A 16435-nucleotide genomic window follows, 5' to 3' on the forward strand; every position below is an offset into this window, starting at 1 on the left:
TTATTTTACTTCGTACCTACTTCCCATTTTCACCTAATTGCCATTTAGTTCCAATAACTTTTGGTAACGCTGCACCAGCTTATTTAACCCTTCTGCATATGTAGAAGTTCACCGCCAAGGAATTAAAATAGATTACAATCGTAATTTTGTAAATTTAGCTGTGATTTTAGACCCGCGGTCCATGAAACCAACCACAACTTCACCCTTATTGTCCCAAAAAAAAATTAGTAGCCGTCCTTTTTCGACTCGAGTACGGATATTGCGTCAACGTTTTCAGGAGATGTTTAACCAGCGCCTGCACTTAGGCTACACGCATTGCGTATTCGAAGTCCATGATGCCTATGGTCAAGGCGTCCGTTCCATTCCCAGGCGGTGAACCTCTGTGTGGAGTGAAACTTGGTGAAGCGTTACGAAATGTTCTTGGAAACAGAATGGCAATTACGTGAAAATTTGAAGTAGCTATCCAGTGAACTAAAGCTATTAATAAAAAATGACCGAACGGGCTTCTTTACGTTAAGGAATATCCCTCGTATGTAAGATGTGTTTTTTGCAAAAATGAGAACACGTGAATTTTATCGTCACAGAGGTTAGTGTTGTTACACATCTCTGGCGAGTGATGAAAGACCCGGTCACGTGATAATTGTTTTTTAATACGTGTATTTTAGTTTTTTATTTGTTATATTTTTAACTCCCCCAACCCACCCCTCCTTCAAGGGGGGCGACTGAAATGCTGCCCCTTGGAAGGGCAGCCCTTTAGGATTTTTCTGACAGTAGTGTTTTTGAAAGGTTGTATGAATTGTTGCCCCTTGGAAGGGCAGCTCTTCAGGATTTTTCTGACAGTGGTGTTTTTGAAAGGTTGTCTGAATTGTTGCCCCTTGGAAGGGCAGCCCTTCAGGATTTTTCTGACAGTGGTGTTTTTGAAATGTTGTTTGAATTGTTGCCCCTTGGATGGGCAGCCTTTCAGGATTTTTCTGACAGTAGTGTTTTTGAAATATTGTCTGAATTGTTGCCCCTTGGATGGGCAGCCCTTCAGGATTTTTCAGACAGTGGTTAGTTTGTAAAGCGACTGGAAGGGCAGCCCTTCCAGTATCTTAAAATGTGTCTATTTTTGTAATAATATAATCCTGAATTGTTGCCCCTTGGAAGTGCAGACCATCAGGATATCTTTAAAAGTGGTGTTTTTAAAAGGTTGTCTGAATTGTTGCCCTTGGAAGGGCAGCCCTTCAGGATTTTTCTGACAGTGGTGTTTTTGAAATGTTGTTTGAATTGTTAACCCTTGGATGGGCAGCCTTTCAGGATTTTTCTGACAGTAGTGTTTTTGAAATATTGTCTGAATTGTTGCCCCTTGGATGGGCAGCCCTTCAGGATTTTTCAGACAGTGGTTAGTTTGTAAAGCGACTGGAAGGGCAGCCCTTCCAGTATCTTAAAATGTGTCTATTTTTGTAATAATATAATCCTGAATTGTTGCCCCTTGGAAGGGCAGACCATCAGGATATCTTTAAAAGTGGTGTTTTTAAAAGGTTGTCTGAATTGTTGCCCCTTGGAAGGGCAGCCCTTTAGGATTTTTCTGACAGTGGTGTTTTTGAAATGTTGTCTGAATTGTTGCCCCTTGGATGGGCCGCCCTTCATGATTTTTCTGACAGTGGTGTTTTTGAAAGGTTGTCTGAATTGTTGCCCCTTGGAAGGGCAGCCCATCAGGATATCTTTAACAGTGGTGTTTTTGAAATGTTGCCTGAATTGTTGCCCCTTGGACGGGCAGCCCTTCAGGATTTTTCTGACAGTGGTTAGTTAGTAAAGTACCTGACCTAACCTAACCAAACCTAACCTAAACTAACCGCTGTCAGAAAAATCCTGTAGGGCTGCCCTTCCAAAGGGGCAACAATTCATCTCCTCCCCTCCTTGAAGAAAGGTGGTGAAGGCGACCCGGGGGAGGGGTTGCGCAGGCCTGCTGTTCCACCGCGCGGTGCTGATGAGCGGCTCGGCGCTCAGCCCCTGGTCGCTGGTGCGCAGCCCGGCGCGCTACGCGGCGCAGGTGGCTCGCCACGCCGGCTGCCCGGCGCAGCTGCAGCACGCGCAGCTGCTGCGCTGCCTGCGGGAGCGGCCCTTGCAGCTGCTGGTGGGGGCGCCCGTGCGCGCGCCGCGCTACTCGCCCGCCTTCGGCCCCAGCGTCGACGGCGTCGTGGTGGACAGCGGCGAGCCTCCAGGGGCCGGCGTGCAGCCGCCCGCCAGGTGTGCCAACCTTCCCCCCTTCAAGCCGTGTCTCCATGTAAAGTTACAGCGTTACATTTCATATTTTTTTTACGATCGTAGTAGCCAGTAGCGAAACAAAATCAAAATATTGTGACTGACGACGGGTCGTTACCACAACGCCGAAATACCACAACGCAGAACGTACAATAACGCCGAATACCATAACGCCGAATGCCAAATTGACCGCAACGCTGACAGCTAGAAAACTGCAGTGTACCACAACGCCGAAATACAGTAACCCCTGCGGGGGGGGGGGGAGCACAGGAGCAAAATGAAAAACAACTGATGAATGAATTTGTGTGCTAACCTTACCTAACCTAACCTTTGTGGCAGTCCTGCAATGATATTTTTCGGGGTTAATGTATTTCAACGTTGTGGTACTCAGCAGTTTTCTAGCTGTCGGCGTTGTGGTCAATTTGGCATTTCGGGGTTATGGTTTTCGGCGGTATTGTACGTTCGGCGTTGTGGTATTTCGGCGTTGTGGTGCGTCCCCGCTGACGACTGTATTGCACCTCGCAGGTAACACTAGCACAACTAGCGAACCACTGTGCAGGATGCGAGGATGATAAAAGGCAAAATGTGCCCGAAGATGGTCCGAAGAGGTCCCGATCACAGGCATCAAGAGGCGGAAACGGTCGAGCATGGCCGAATCCTGACGATTGACAATCCGTCACCAGAAAATCGTAGTCCCATAAGAATAAAATTACAACAGGAACCTCATGTACATACTAATGCGTTGGTCTTTAAAGAAAAAAAACTCTTATGGAAATGTGTCTGTGAAATGTGAAATGTATCCCGCTGAAAATAGGAAACGCTGAACGGGAATGAAAACAGTAACGATAAACGCCGGCAGTGCAGCAAAGCGACCTCACGGCCAATGTGAACGTGTTTTCCGGAACGGCGGTCGCCCCCTACCCCCCCTTCCCCCCTACATCCACCTTCCTAATCATGCGCTTTTATGAGGTGGTTTTATAATCAACTCAAAATCTGAAAAAAAAAAAAAAAAAAAAATTCTTTTGGAATTCTTAATAGCACCCAATCTTCTCTCGTTTACAAATAACCTACAGACATCAAAATTTAGATCTCTCAATAAATCTCGTCTAGAATACTTTCGGTGAATCAAAAGAGAAGGACGAACCCAAAATCTACTTTGACGTCTATGTAAACGCTGAATAAAAATTACTACAATTGCTACGGCTGCCAGAAGCACGTATTTCTCTGACAGTATCCTGACAGTGTTCTGACAACAGTAATTTTTAGTTTTTAACGCCCTGTATTGTCAACAGTTGTCGCCAACATGCGTACAATTTGTTGGTAGAAAATTTTCTAACCGTTTTCCTGCAATTTTGCGCCGGTGTAAACGCACTTTCACACTTCATTACCAAATGTCGGTTGAGGTTGTTTGGGTACATACACTGTATTTTTTTTTATTATTGGAAAAGGAATATTCGTGTAAAAACAGAGATATTTTTAAATTTTGTACATTTACACGGAATCAACTGTATCACTACAAAACAGTGTTCGCATTAATATTGGGTCCGGATTCTCACCCGGGCATGTATGATTCGTGTTGTCCCAGTACCTCCAATAGTTAAATTTATTTGTAATCCGTTCCCTGAATATACTTTGCAGTATTAACTACGCACATAATACGCACGATAAAAACAAAATTAATTCAAATTGTTTAATATTCCATTATCTTTTTCCACTGTTTGAAAAAAATATATATGCTTGAAAGAACCATCAATTACAATACGAAATTGCGTGCCAATTTTCTTAAGAATCTTGAAAAACGTAGTACAAAATGCGAATATATACATATTGTTGTGTAATGTTAAATTATCAATCTTGTAGTTTATTACTATTTCTTAGCAACTGGTTACCAAAAGAATCTTTTGTATAAATACGGATTTTTTTTGACGTGACAACGTCTAATAAATCGATGAACGCCGGCTGCACGCACGAAAAAGTGTCCCGTTACGCACATTGTCCCGTTACGCTGTGTCCTATTACGCTCATTGTACGCTTGCGCCGCATCTATCTCTCTTCCACTCGATTGGAACAACCATCGATTTGACTTTTTTCGAGGCACATTAAACTTGAAACACTCTCATTCGTTTCCTACTTTTCCTATCATCGTCCTATCCTTAACAGAATAACACAGATTGGAATAAGTTAAATAGCAAACATGTATAAAAGTTATAGTTAAAATAATATCTTCGTTAAAGTAATAAACGTATTTGAATTAATGCGTGCAAATAAAAGTAAATTTATCAATTAAATTGTATATTTCATTTCACTCCTACATTTGTATCCATACAAAATAGTGATAATTCAATAAAAATTATTCAATTTTATTCATAAAAGTGTGCAATCGTTTCATCAATGTTTTGTTATGACTTTGTCACGTTGAACTATCGTCCGTAAACCGACTTTACAAGACAACCAATTTTTTTTTTTTTTTGTGTGTTCCGATGCCGCGAAGTCCGACCCCGAGTTCGCGGACGCCCGCCCGTCTCGGCGGTTGGTTCGCGCCACGTTTAATTACTTCCGGCTCCCGCGCTTGTCTCGAGGGAGGCCTCGCCGACACCTCGACGAAGCCGTCGACGACTCTCCAACCCGTCGTCGTCGCCCACCCGCCGTGAGATTGAATCACCGCATCGCTGCGCGCCGGGGACTCCTCCCGACGGAATTTTCGAGTGCCGGAGACAACTCCCCAACCCCCCTCTTCCTTTCCCGTCTCGCCAAATTTCGTCTCTTTCCTTCTTCCGCCACTTCATCGTCTCCTGGTTCTACCGCCATTCAACCTTTTCCCCCTTTCCAACCCCAATCCAAGACCTTCCGACGCTACTCGTAGCTGTCGTCGTTCCTTGACAATTTTTTTTGCGTTAGTCGAGGATCTCCGCGCGGGGAATTTTTTTTTTAATATTTTTTTTTTCATACTGGGTCGACGGCGACTATTCGTGGCTCACCCTTCTCTCCCTCCCCCCCCCCCACCCCCTTTTTGTCGACGAGCTTCAAAGGTCCTTTCTGGTTCGTGCGTCGAGAGATCTCCGGCAGTTCCCGCGTTTATTGCGTCTTTGAAATATTCCCGCGCCGCACTTCAAACGGTTCTGTTTCCTTCCTTCTTTTTTTTTTTTTGACGTCGAAACACATTTCAACTGGTTTTACTGTACGCGACTATAAACATTACTGACCTAGAAATGGTATGTCAGTACGGTGTTTACTGTTCGTGACTATAACGTGACTGAGCTATAAAGGGTATGTCAGTACGTTGTTTACTGTTCTTGACTATAACGTGACTGAGCTAGAAATGGTATGTCAGTACGGTGTTTACTGTTCGTGACTATAACGTGACTGAACTATAAATGGTATGTCAGTACGGTGTTTACTGTTCGTGACTATAACGTGATTGATTGAGAAATGAAATTTGAGTATGGTGTTTACTTTTCTTAACTATAACGTGACTGACAGAGAAATTGTATATGTTAATACGGTGTTTACTGTTCGTGACTATAACGTGACTGACTGAGAAATGGCATGTTAGTACGGTATTTATCTCAAAATGAGAGGCTTCTCTGACGAGTACTATAACTTCTCGTGGGTATAATTCGTGCATTGAAATTTTTGTTTTGTTAGAAAGTTTGTTGAACTGGGAGTAGGTAATTCGGTGAGATTTTATGGGCATACGTAGAGAGACCTTTGAACTTCACATTATCTTTTTGGCCAGACTGAATTCCTCAAACATATGAATAATAAATGAATAAATGGCTACTGCACAGAAAAAAAAAATCTTTATTATTTAACTAAAGATTCCTTTGGAAACCATTTGCCAAGAAATAGTTGCTAATGCTACAGTAAATATTTTGTGAATTCGAACAATACAATGGTTTAGGCTAGTCATTTTTGTGTGTATGAATTTTTTTAACAAAACTGCATATTTATTGTCACGCTTACTAAAAACTGCGCATAATTTTAAATTTTTATTGATGTTTTGTACAAACATAAATTTTTTAAACTATGGAAAAGACAGTAGAAGGAAGCCAGTATTACTATGAACATTTTTGTAACATTACAATTTATTTCGTGTAAATGGTACGAATTTACAAAAACGTATGATTTTACCTGATTATTTGAGTTCCATTTCAAAATAAAATTTTATTTCTCTCTTTGTCTCACATGATTTGGTCAACTGTTTTTAAAGGTGTTTGTTATTGACTCTATTCCTTCAGGTCATGTCAATAAAACTTGTGATCCAATGGTAAGAACCATTTATTTATACACGGTAACGTTTTTTTTTTTAATTTAACAGAAATATCCATATAAAATTTAAGATATTTGTACATTTGTAAATTTACATGAAACCGACTGTATCACTAAAAAAAAGTGCTCTAGTAATACTGAGCTCAAAATCTTACCTGGGCATTTATTTTTTGTTTTGTCCTAGTATATCCAGCAGTTAAAGTTATTTGATAAACCCTTTCCTGAATAGCTTTCCAGTATTAACTGCGTACATTAATAAGAATGATAAAATAACATAAAGTGAATTATTTTAAATATTTAATTATATTTTCCATGGTTTAAAAAAATTATGCTTGAATGAACCATCAATTAAAATATAAATTTATGTGCTACTTTTCGAAGGAAATACACAGTATTATCTCGAAAAATACATTTCATGTATGCAAAAATAACCATAACCAGGTGTTGTACAAAGTTACATCTATATTGTAGTATTACAAACTATTTCTTGGCTACTGGTTTCCAAAGGAATCTTTTGTAAAAATCCAAAAATTAAATTTCTTTGAACAAACTTTATCAATTCTGTCTATCGCCAAATAACAGTGCGAATCTGGCAACTCTCTAAACACGAGGCATCGTGGCACATTTGACCGTCTCGGAAAACCTACAATGATGAACGTGACCAAACACAGAAAATAAATGCTGAGATTATCTATTGTAAAAGTATTGTAAGCAAGCAAGTATGGAATTCCACAGAAAGAATTTAGCCAGTAAAGCAAAACATTCGGCGAGGAATTATCATGCTCTATCACTCATTCTGTTGGTCGGCCATCTTGAACACTGCCGCATGTGTGTCGCTAGATGGAGTCGGTAGGGAACTCTCACGCTCTCTCATTCCACCACATGTTATTCGTAGGACGTAGTCGTGAAAAAGGGGGCGGGGAGAAATTATCATTCTCTCTCATTCCACAAATGTTCTAAAAATGTTCTACCTTACAATTACAAAAAACGTAAATTTGCGCTTACTAAGTTGAGTCACTTTGCGCATGGCTCTACAAAAGTAACGTTGGCATATCAACAAAACTTCAAAAAATTTGTAAAGACTAACTAGAAAAACACTTTTGTGTCCGCCACGTGTGTATTTACCCTGTTTGTAAGGTAACACAGAGCACAAAAGTTTAAATACTGCGTAGTTTATACGAAGACACAAATAACTTGAATTAAGAAAAAATCTTACTTTATTTGAAACCCGTCTTCCTCCTTAATTGGAAGAGGGGTTGCGTCCCCGACTCACTCTGGGCGCGAAGGGAAAAAATAAATATTAAAACCAGGCATAAAAAGCTAAACAATATAAATTCCCCACACCACTGCCCAGGGGTCAGGCCAAAAACATCAAAGGATATAATAGCAGAGTAACCATTAAACAAACAAGAGGCAAGACTTTGGACGTATGTTATTAAAAAATAGAAATTCGCAAAAATAGTATTTACTATACATAACCATACAAGCTTAGTTACAAAAGCTGACGTTAATAATGGCAGCATCTTATCCCCATTTGCGATACTAACAATAACCTTTAAAAAATCGTAAAAATATAAATACTGATAACAAGTATAAAAATATATATAAGGGCGTGAGGCGTGGCCACTATAAAATATCAAAATTTACTGACTGCCCTAATACCAAGAATCAAACAAGACAACCAATACAAATAAATACAAAAAAATTCTACAATAATAATACTGAAGTACAAAAAATTTATTTAAATAAAGTTCTTAAACTCTCAATCAACGGTTTAGTCTTTCTTCAGATGTTCGTTGCTAAAGACTTGCCAAAAAACAAAGTTAATATCCTAGGCGTGCGCTGGCTTCCTGACCTTCCTCACCAACTCCAGAGTCTAATGCCACGCCGGGCCATAGGTACGAATTCACAAAGGCGTGAACGATGATCAAAAAAAATTATCTTATTTTTAAGGGAAATGTAGCAAAAACTCTTCACGTAACATAACTATGTTACCACAGAAGTATTTATCATCTACTTCAAACAAAGTCTTACTTCTTTATTAACTCGCCAATGATTTCATAAAAACGTAGAATGGCCGCACCAACGAAAATCAGACTGCGGATGTAGTGCAATATCGATCGCATACTTTTAATAATACTGCACAAGCTGATTATATTAGCTAAAGCCAACTTTAAGTATGCAAATTCCGAAGACAAAGTCTCAAAAACAAATTGCAAAATGTTCGTTTCTTGCAAACAGGCAAACGGGCGACCTTTTTAAAAAATCCCACACTGGAACAACGTGTGAAACAAATGGGCCTCTTCACCAAACAGGCTAATAAAAGTTCCGTCCAAATAAAATTTAGTATGGGAAAATACACAGTTCACTAGGTTTGCCAAAAACCAGTGCAGCACCACGAGGGTAAAAATCAAAATTGCGGCCTCTCTTTACCTCGATTTCTTCTGTATCACAGGGCAATCCATTGCCCTGCCACCCAGCGTGGATCCTCCATCCCAATACTCTTCGTCGCCCGTTGCCGTCCGGCACACCAGCCCGCACCGTCACATAGCTCTGTCCTCCACGGTCGCTGGCCACCACTTCTCGCGGCCCCAGCTGATTTTCCACTCCCGGCAAGCCGAATGTCTGACGTCATCAGCCAACCGCCGGACGCTCGCCAAGTGGTAATTACGTGAAACACAATCGATATTCTTAAGCTTATAATCCATAGCTACCAAACGGCGTATAACTAATTAACAGAAACAAATATAATTAAAAAATTACAGATAAATTAACAATAATTAAAAAAGGCGTAAAAATACGTGAAATAAAAAAGCATATAAAACTAGAGACCAACAACAATATAAATTACAAGTAAAAATGTGGCCCTGCCGGCCACATATTATTAAATATATTCTTCGTTGACGTCTTTATATATATAGTAATATCCAAAAGTGCACCTGAAGATCAGCCATCTTTAATTCTGTCACATGTGTGTCGCTGAAGACAGTCGCTGGGTAATTCTCATGCTCTGTCACTCCACCTGACGTTCAGCAATCTTGAGCTAGGTCACGTGTGTGTGGCAGGAGAGAGTGAGTGGGTGATTCTGATGCTCTATCACTCCACCTGAACTTCAGCCATCTTGAGCCCGGTCACGTGTGTGTGGCAGGAAAAAGTGGGTGTGTGATTCTCATGCTCTGTCACTCCACCTGAAGTTCAGCCATCTTGAGCCCGGTCACGTGTGTGTGGCAGGAGAGAGAGTGCCATGCCCTGTCACTCCACCTGAAGTTCAGCCATCTTGAGCCCGGTCACGTGTGTGTGGCAGGAGAGAGAGTGCCGTGCCCTGTCACTCCACCTGAAATTCAGCCATCTTGAACTTGGTCACGTTTGTGTGGCAGGAGAGAGAGAAAGTGCCATGCCCTGTCACTCCACCTGAAGTTCAGCCATCTTGAGCCCAGTCACGTGTGTGTGGCAGGAGAGAGAGTGCCATGCTCTGTCACTCCACCTGAAGTTCAGCCGTCTTGAGCCCGGTCACGTGTGTGTGTGACAGGAGAGAGAGAGTGCCATGCTCTGTCACTCCACCTGAACCTCAGCCATCTTGAGCCCGGTCACGTGTGCGTGGCAGGAGAGAGAGTGCCGTGCCCTGTCACTCCACCTGAAGTTCAGCCATCTTGAGCCCGGTCACGTGTGTGTCGCAGTAGAGAGAGTGCCATGCTCTGTCACTCCACCTGGAGTTCAGTCATCTTGTGCCCGGTCACGTGTGTGTGGCAGGAGAGAGAGTGCCATGCTCTGTCACTCCACCTGGAGTTCAGTCATCTTGAGCCCGGTCACGTGTGTGTGGCAGGAGAGAGAGTGCCATGCTCTGTCACTCCACCTGGAGTTAAGCCATCTTGAACCCGGTCAAGTGTGTGTGGCAGGAGAGAGAGAGTGCCATGCCCTGTCACTCCACCTGAACTTCAGCTATCTTGAGCCCGGTCACGTGTGCGTGGCAGGAGAGAGAGTACCATGCTCTGTCACACCACCTGGAGTTCAGTCATCTTGAGCCCGGTCACGTGTGCGTGGCAGGAGGGAGAGTGCCGTGCCCTGTCACTCCACCTGAAGTTCAGCCATCTTGAGCCCGGTCACGTGTGTGTCGCAGTAGAGAGAGTGCCATGCTCTGTCACTCCACCTGGAGTTCAGCCATCGTGAGCCCGGTCAAGTGTGTGTGGCAGGAAATAGAGTGCCATGCTCTGTCACTCCACCTGGAGTTCAGTCATCTTGAGCCCGGTCACGTGTGTGTGGCAGGAGAGAGAGAGTGCCATGCTCTGTCACTCCACCTGGAGTTCAGCCATCTTGAGCCCGGTCACGTGTGTGTGGCAGGAGAGAGAGTGCCATGCCCTGTCACTCCACCTGAAGTTCAGCCATCTTGAGCCCGGTCACGTGTGTGTGGCAGGAGAGAGAGAGTGCCATGCCCTGTCACTCCACCTGAAGTTCAGCCATATTGAGCCCGGTCACGTGTGTGTGGCAGGAGAGAGAGAGTGCCATGCTCTGTCACTCCACCTGGAGTTCAGCCATCTTGAGCCCGGTCACGTGTGTGTGGCAGGAGAGAGAGTGCCATGCCCTGTCACTCCACCTGAAGTTCAGCCATCTTGAGCCCGGTCACGTGTGTGTGGCAGGGCGGAGGCGTCGGGGCCACAACAGACGACGGGCAGCGCCCTGCTGGACAGCGTGCTGCTCCGCAAGTCGGCCGTGGCGCGGCTGAACCGCTACCACCTGCTGCTGGGCGTGGCTCGCGCCGAGGCCTACTCAGCCTTCAGCGCCGACGACGTGCAGTACGGCCTGGAGCCGGAGCGCCGCGCCAAGGTGGTACCTCTACCTGTTCCTCTCCTCCTGGGCCAGTCCTGGGTGGGGTCGGCAGACCGCGGCTCGGCAACTCACCGCGCTCCCACTCACTGCGCAAAATAACAAAAAATTGGTTGTCTGTAAAGTCGGTTTACGGAAGACAATTCAAAGTGACAACGTCATAAAAAAAACATTGATGAAACGATTGCATACCTTTATGAATAAAATTGAATCATTTTTTATTGAATTATCACTATTTTTTTATGGATACAAATGAAGGAGTGAAATGAAATCGACAATTTAATTGATAAATTTACTTTTATTTGCACTCATTAATTCAAATATGTTTATTGCTTTAACGAAAATAACATTTATACATGTTTGCTATTTAACTTCTTCCAATCTGTTTTATTCTTTTAGGATAGGACGATGATAGGAAAAGTAGGAAACGAATGGGAGACATTCAAGTTTAATGTGCCTTGAATAAGTCAAATCGATTGTTGTTCCAATCGAGTGGAATAGAGAAAGATGCGGCGCAAGCGTTTAATGAGCGTAACGGGAGACAGCGTAATGGGACAATGTGCGTAACGGGACACTTTTTCGTGCATGCAGCCGGCGTTCATCGATTTATTAGACGTTGTCACGTCAAAAAGCCGATCAAAATCAAACGGCCCAATCACAGCGCATGTCCTGAACCTGCGCTCGCACCTACCATCCCACCGCCCGCCAACACTCGTCCACGTGTTTTTTTTTCTTTCTTAAATAATTAATAAAAACAATTTGGATTTTTTTTTTGTTTTATCAGTAGAACTCTACTAACGACTACCCTTTTTTTTACATTTTTGTGTTTTTTTTAAGTGGCCTTTATTTTTAAGACTTCATATATTGAACTTATGGTAAAAATATTTCGATTTTAAACATGTTTTTTATATCGTCTTAGATACAGGAAAAAAAATGTGAGTAGCGGTTCTCTGAAAAATCTTGGAGAATCTGCTTACTTAATTTTTGTTTCATCTGACTGGAGAGTCTGCCGACCCCTGGGCTAGATGATTCCCGTGGTAAAGCGAATGGTATTCTAGGCCTATTTTATAATTTAAATATTATCCTTTCTTAATAAAATAAATTTAATTTATTAGTTTTTGGTAAAGTATACTAAAAATGCATCATAATATTTATATTTATGTAAATATGGGTTAAATGTATTGCGTAAAAATTAGATTGTTATTTAAAATACAATAAAATTTTATATATCTAAAATAAATTAATATTCTGGCTCTGCCTGGTGAAATACGGTGGCTCTCTCATGGGCCAATGAGTATGTAGCTGTTTAACTGCAGTAGTCCTAGATTCATCTAAAAATTACCTCATGTCACAACAAAAATTTTACCAACCCAAATATTACGAAGAAGTTACGCTACTTTGTAAGCTATCTGTACCGGAAACATTTTTTTGCTATAAATCATCATGTCTACTTTCGTTACCTACTGGAGAAGGCGTCAATATTACTTACTTAAAATCTGATTGATATACGGAAATTTTGCGGATTCATATGGTCGCAAACTAGAGTGCAAACCTACATACTCTTGCACTGTGTTCATGAACGGACTGCAATTTTTTTTGGACACACTCATCTAAGACTAAAGATGTGAGACAACTATGCCCAGCTAGGAGAGCAGTGAATCAGGTAGTGACAACTTACAACAACAAAACGGTCCTTGCTAAGAAATCACCCAATACAAGAGCAAAAGCTGGTAGAGCCAACATAAGGCTTTAATTTTAGCCTAACGCCAAACGAATTCGCAAAATTTCCCGGTCTCTGGCCATAGCTATTTTCTATCATCTAATTTTCAATATTTTACTCGTTTAAGCATAGTTTATAATTTAGGGAAATACCTTATGTTAATAGTAAGTGGCTGCTAAAAAAAGTCCCACTGTGAAGTCGTTGGCGTTTTTATTTACTATTTAATTTATTTTTTGGAACAAATACTACAATCTACATAAATTATATTATGGTCTTTCAAATTCGATTAAAGTACAATCTCTGCATCAAAGAAGGCAAAGTTTCATTATTAGAAGACACAAAATTGTCATGACATAAAAATTTATGAAATAGATTCCATTCCCCTTTCCCTTTTTTCCCTTTTAATAAATTAAAATACTGCACAAACTAGAATCACTAACACACCAGCTTGATTTTGTGAGTTTTGAACTTCTTGTAAAACTTGGTGTGATTAGATTAATGATATGGAAAAAATGGAACTAAATAAAATATAAATAAATTATAAAATTACTTCGCCTTATACAAGGTTATTTGTGAGAGAGTTGAAAAAATAAGGAGCTGATAACTGACGTTATCAGCTTTTACAAAAGCTGTTCGACACTACACCTTCGGCGGCAATGCATTGCGCTGTGTGAACTATGCGATTTTTTGTATTTCTCACTCATGTATAGAGACCGAAATAGGCGAGAATCCAAATGCATTTTCCTTTGAACAGTTTTTTTTTTTTTGGCTCACTGTTAATCAGGACGACTCTGGGCTAATGAGAGACCCTCTGCCATAGAAGAATCGAATCACAGGCAACCCAGTTGAGACTGCTATCATTGTCAGCAACCGATGAAGTGGCGTTATCCTCTCGAGTTTCCAGAGGACTGTGTAGTCTACCTTGAAGGTCATCGAAACCGCAAATTTTTCCAGTTCTTTTTACCGCCAGCGAATGCTGCAACGCGCGCTTCACATTGGTGCGTTATGTGCGCATCGTTGTAGTACCATGCGAATTACGATGACACCCCATGCAGCTGTGAAATTTTTATTTACTCCAAATATAATCAGTAATCTTTCCTTCATTGATTCCACTTCGTCAAGAACCACTTAAGGTAACTTAAAGTAAAATTTATTTGTTTGAGGATATATATTATCACTCCCAGTTGACGAGAATGTATACTTTACACAGACTAAATTTTAGATTCTCTTAAAAAATATTTCTGAGCAGTTCTTAGCTAATTTTATAATGCACAGTTCATAATTAGCGGCAGTTTATAAGCAGAGCAAGTGACGCAAATCATAACACAGGGTGAGTCAACTTTCAGTTTTATTTATGCTCCAGTTATCATGTGAGGAGTTCCGATAACCAAAAAGATCTTTTTTTTTTTTACATTTTCAATTTTCTTTACTAAATATATGGTGTGTTTAGTGGCTTTAATTTAAAGAAACGTTTTTCTTCCGTCTCGCATTCTGAATATGTAAGATGCCCTATTTTACGAACGGCCAAAGTTTTTCAGTGTCACGTGGGTGCTGCGTTCTTGCAGGTTTACGTTTTTTGCTTAGGTAGTTCCTGAAACCAAGCCATAGGCCCGACCAAGCGACTTGTTTTAATTGTGTACTTTGTGGGGAAGGGTTTATGAAATAAATGTATCGTCAGGAAACTGCATGCTGTACCTATTGTAGTTGAAGTGTTTTTCTAAGTCAGCGTCGTCGTATTGCAACACCAGAAATATTGCGGAAAAAGGAGTTTTGACAACGACTGATGGTGGTTAACAAGTACGAAACATTATTTTCATCGTTATACACAGTCGCTTACGTACAATTTAACTTTTTTTGTAAATGTAACAGAAATATTCACGTTAAAATTACAAAATATTTGTAAATCTGCACATTTTACATGAAAAAAAAATGCATCACTTCAAAAATAGTGCTCGCGGTAATGCTGGGTTCGGAATTCTTACACGGGCATATTTGTGCTTTGTGTTGTCCCAGTACCTCCAATAGTAGAGAGGTAGATTTAACAGAGCACGTAAATAAACATTATGCAATAAAATAAAGTCGAATAGTTTGAATATTCGATTATATTTTCCATAGTATCAAAACGTAGATTTAAATTTATGATCATGCTGCAGTCGTTCTGACGTTAGCCATGTGTAGAGAACGGAAAAATTCGCGAATAGGCTAAAATACAAATAGTTACACCTCAGTGCTGCCCCTGCTATTGGCTCACAACCCACCTGGATGACGCTGGGCCAATGAGAAACACACGACCAAAGCTTTATCGAATCACAGGCTGCTACGTTGGGAAGTCTCACAAGACAGCAGCCAATGAGCGGGTGGCATTTGACCTAGTGCACGCAGAACTATGGAATTCATCCTGGAGGTCATTGAACCCGCGAATTTTTCCGGTCCCTAGCCATGTGTTGTTGGGAATGTGGAGGAGATGTTCGGGGTTTATTCGATTATCTTTTCTATTGTATCAAAACATACATTTAAATATATGATCATGCGGCAGTCGTTCTGACGTTAGCCATGTGTAGCGACCTGTAAAATTCGCGGATTATTTCGGTGATAGGCTAGAATTCAACACACATATATCTCTTAGATAATTTTGCTATTGGCTTACTGTTAATCTGGACGAATCTCAACCAGTTATAAAACCTCGACCAAAGAAGGATCGAATCACAGACAAACCAGCTGAGACGACTTACAAGTCGGCAGCCAATGAACTTGCGTTATTTGCCCGAGTGTACAGGGGTATGTGCAGTCTATCCTGAAGGCCATCGGAACCGCGAATTTTGCAGGTCTCTAGCCATGTGTTGTTGGGAATGTGGAGGAGATACATCGGTGGTGATGTGGAGGTGTTCGATGGCGATGTGGAGGAGGTGTTGGGTGGTAATGTGGAGGAGTTGTTGGGAGGTAATGTGGAGGAGGTGTTGGGTGGTAATGTGGAGGAGGTGTTGGGTGGTAATGTGGAGGAGGTTTTGGGTGGTAATGTGGAGGAGGTGTTGGGTGGTAATGTGGAGGAGGTGTTGGGTGGTAATGTGGAGGAGGTGTTGGGAGGTAATGTGGAGGAGGTGTTGAGTGGCAATGTGGAGGAGATGTTGGGTGGTAATGTGGAGGAGGTGTTGGGTGGTAATGTGGAGGAGGTGTTGGGTGGCGATGTGGAGGAGGTGTTGGGTGGCGATGTGGAGGAGGTGTTGGGTGGAAATGTGGAGGAGATGTTGGGTGGTAATGTGGAGGAGTTGTTGGGTGGCGATGAGGAGGAGGTGTTGGGTGGCGATGTGGAGGAGGTGTTGAGTGGCAATGTGGAGGAGATGTTGGGTGGTAATGTGGAGGAGGTGTCGGGTGGTAATGTGG

General features: G+C 41.8%; 1 protein-coding gene across 1 annotated transcript in view; it reads left to right on the top strand.

Moving 5' to 3' along the window:
* The window catches only part of LOC134531916 (neuroligin-2-like), a 403682-nt gene that overhangs the window by 353757 nt on the left and 33490 nt on the right, over positions 1 to 16435 (top strand). The window contains exons 4-5 of the mRNA XM_063367957.1: positions 1944 to 2229; positions 11148 to 11334. Of these exons, the coding sequence (XP_063224027.1) occupies positions 1944 to 2229; positions 11148 to 11334 (473 nt within the window). The remainder of the gene's footprint in view (positions 1 to 1943; positions 2230 to 11147; positions 11335 to 16435) is intronic.

Source organism: Bacillus rossius, chromosome 5, assembly GCF_032445375.1.
Source record: "Bacillus rossius redtenbacheri isolate Brsri chromosome 5, Brsri_v3, whole genome shotgun sequence".
Lineage (NCBI taxonomy): Eukaryota > Metazoa > Arthropoda > Insecta > Phasmatodea > Bacillidae > Bacillus > Bacillus rossius.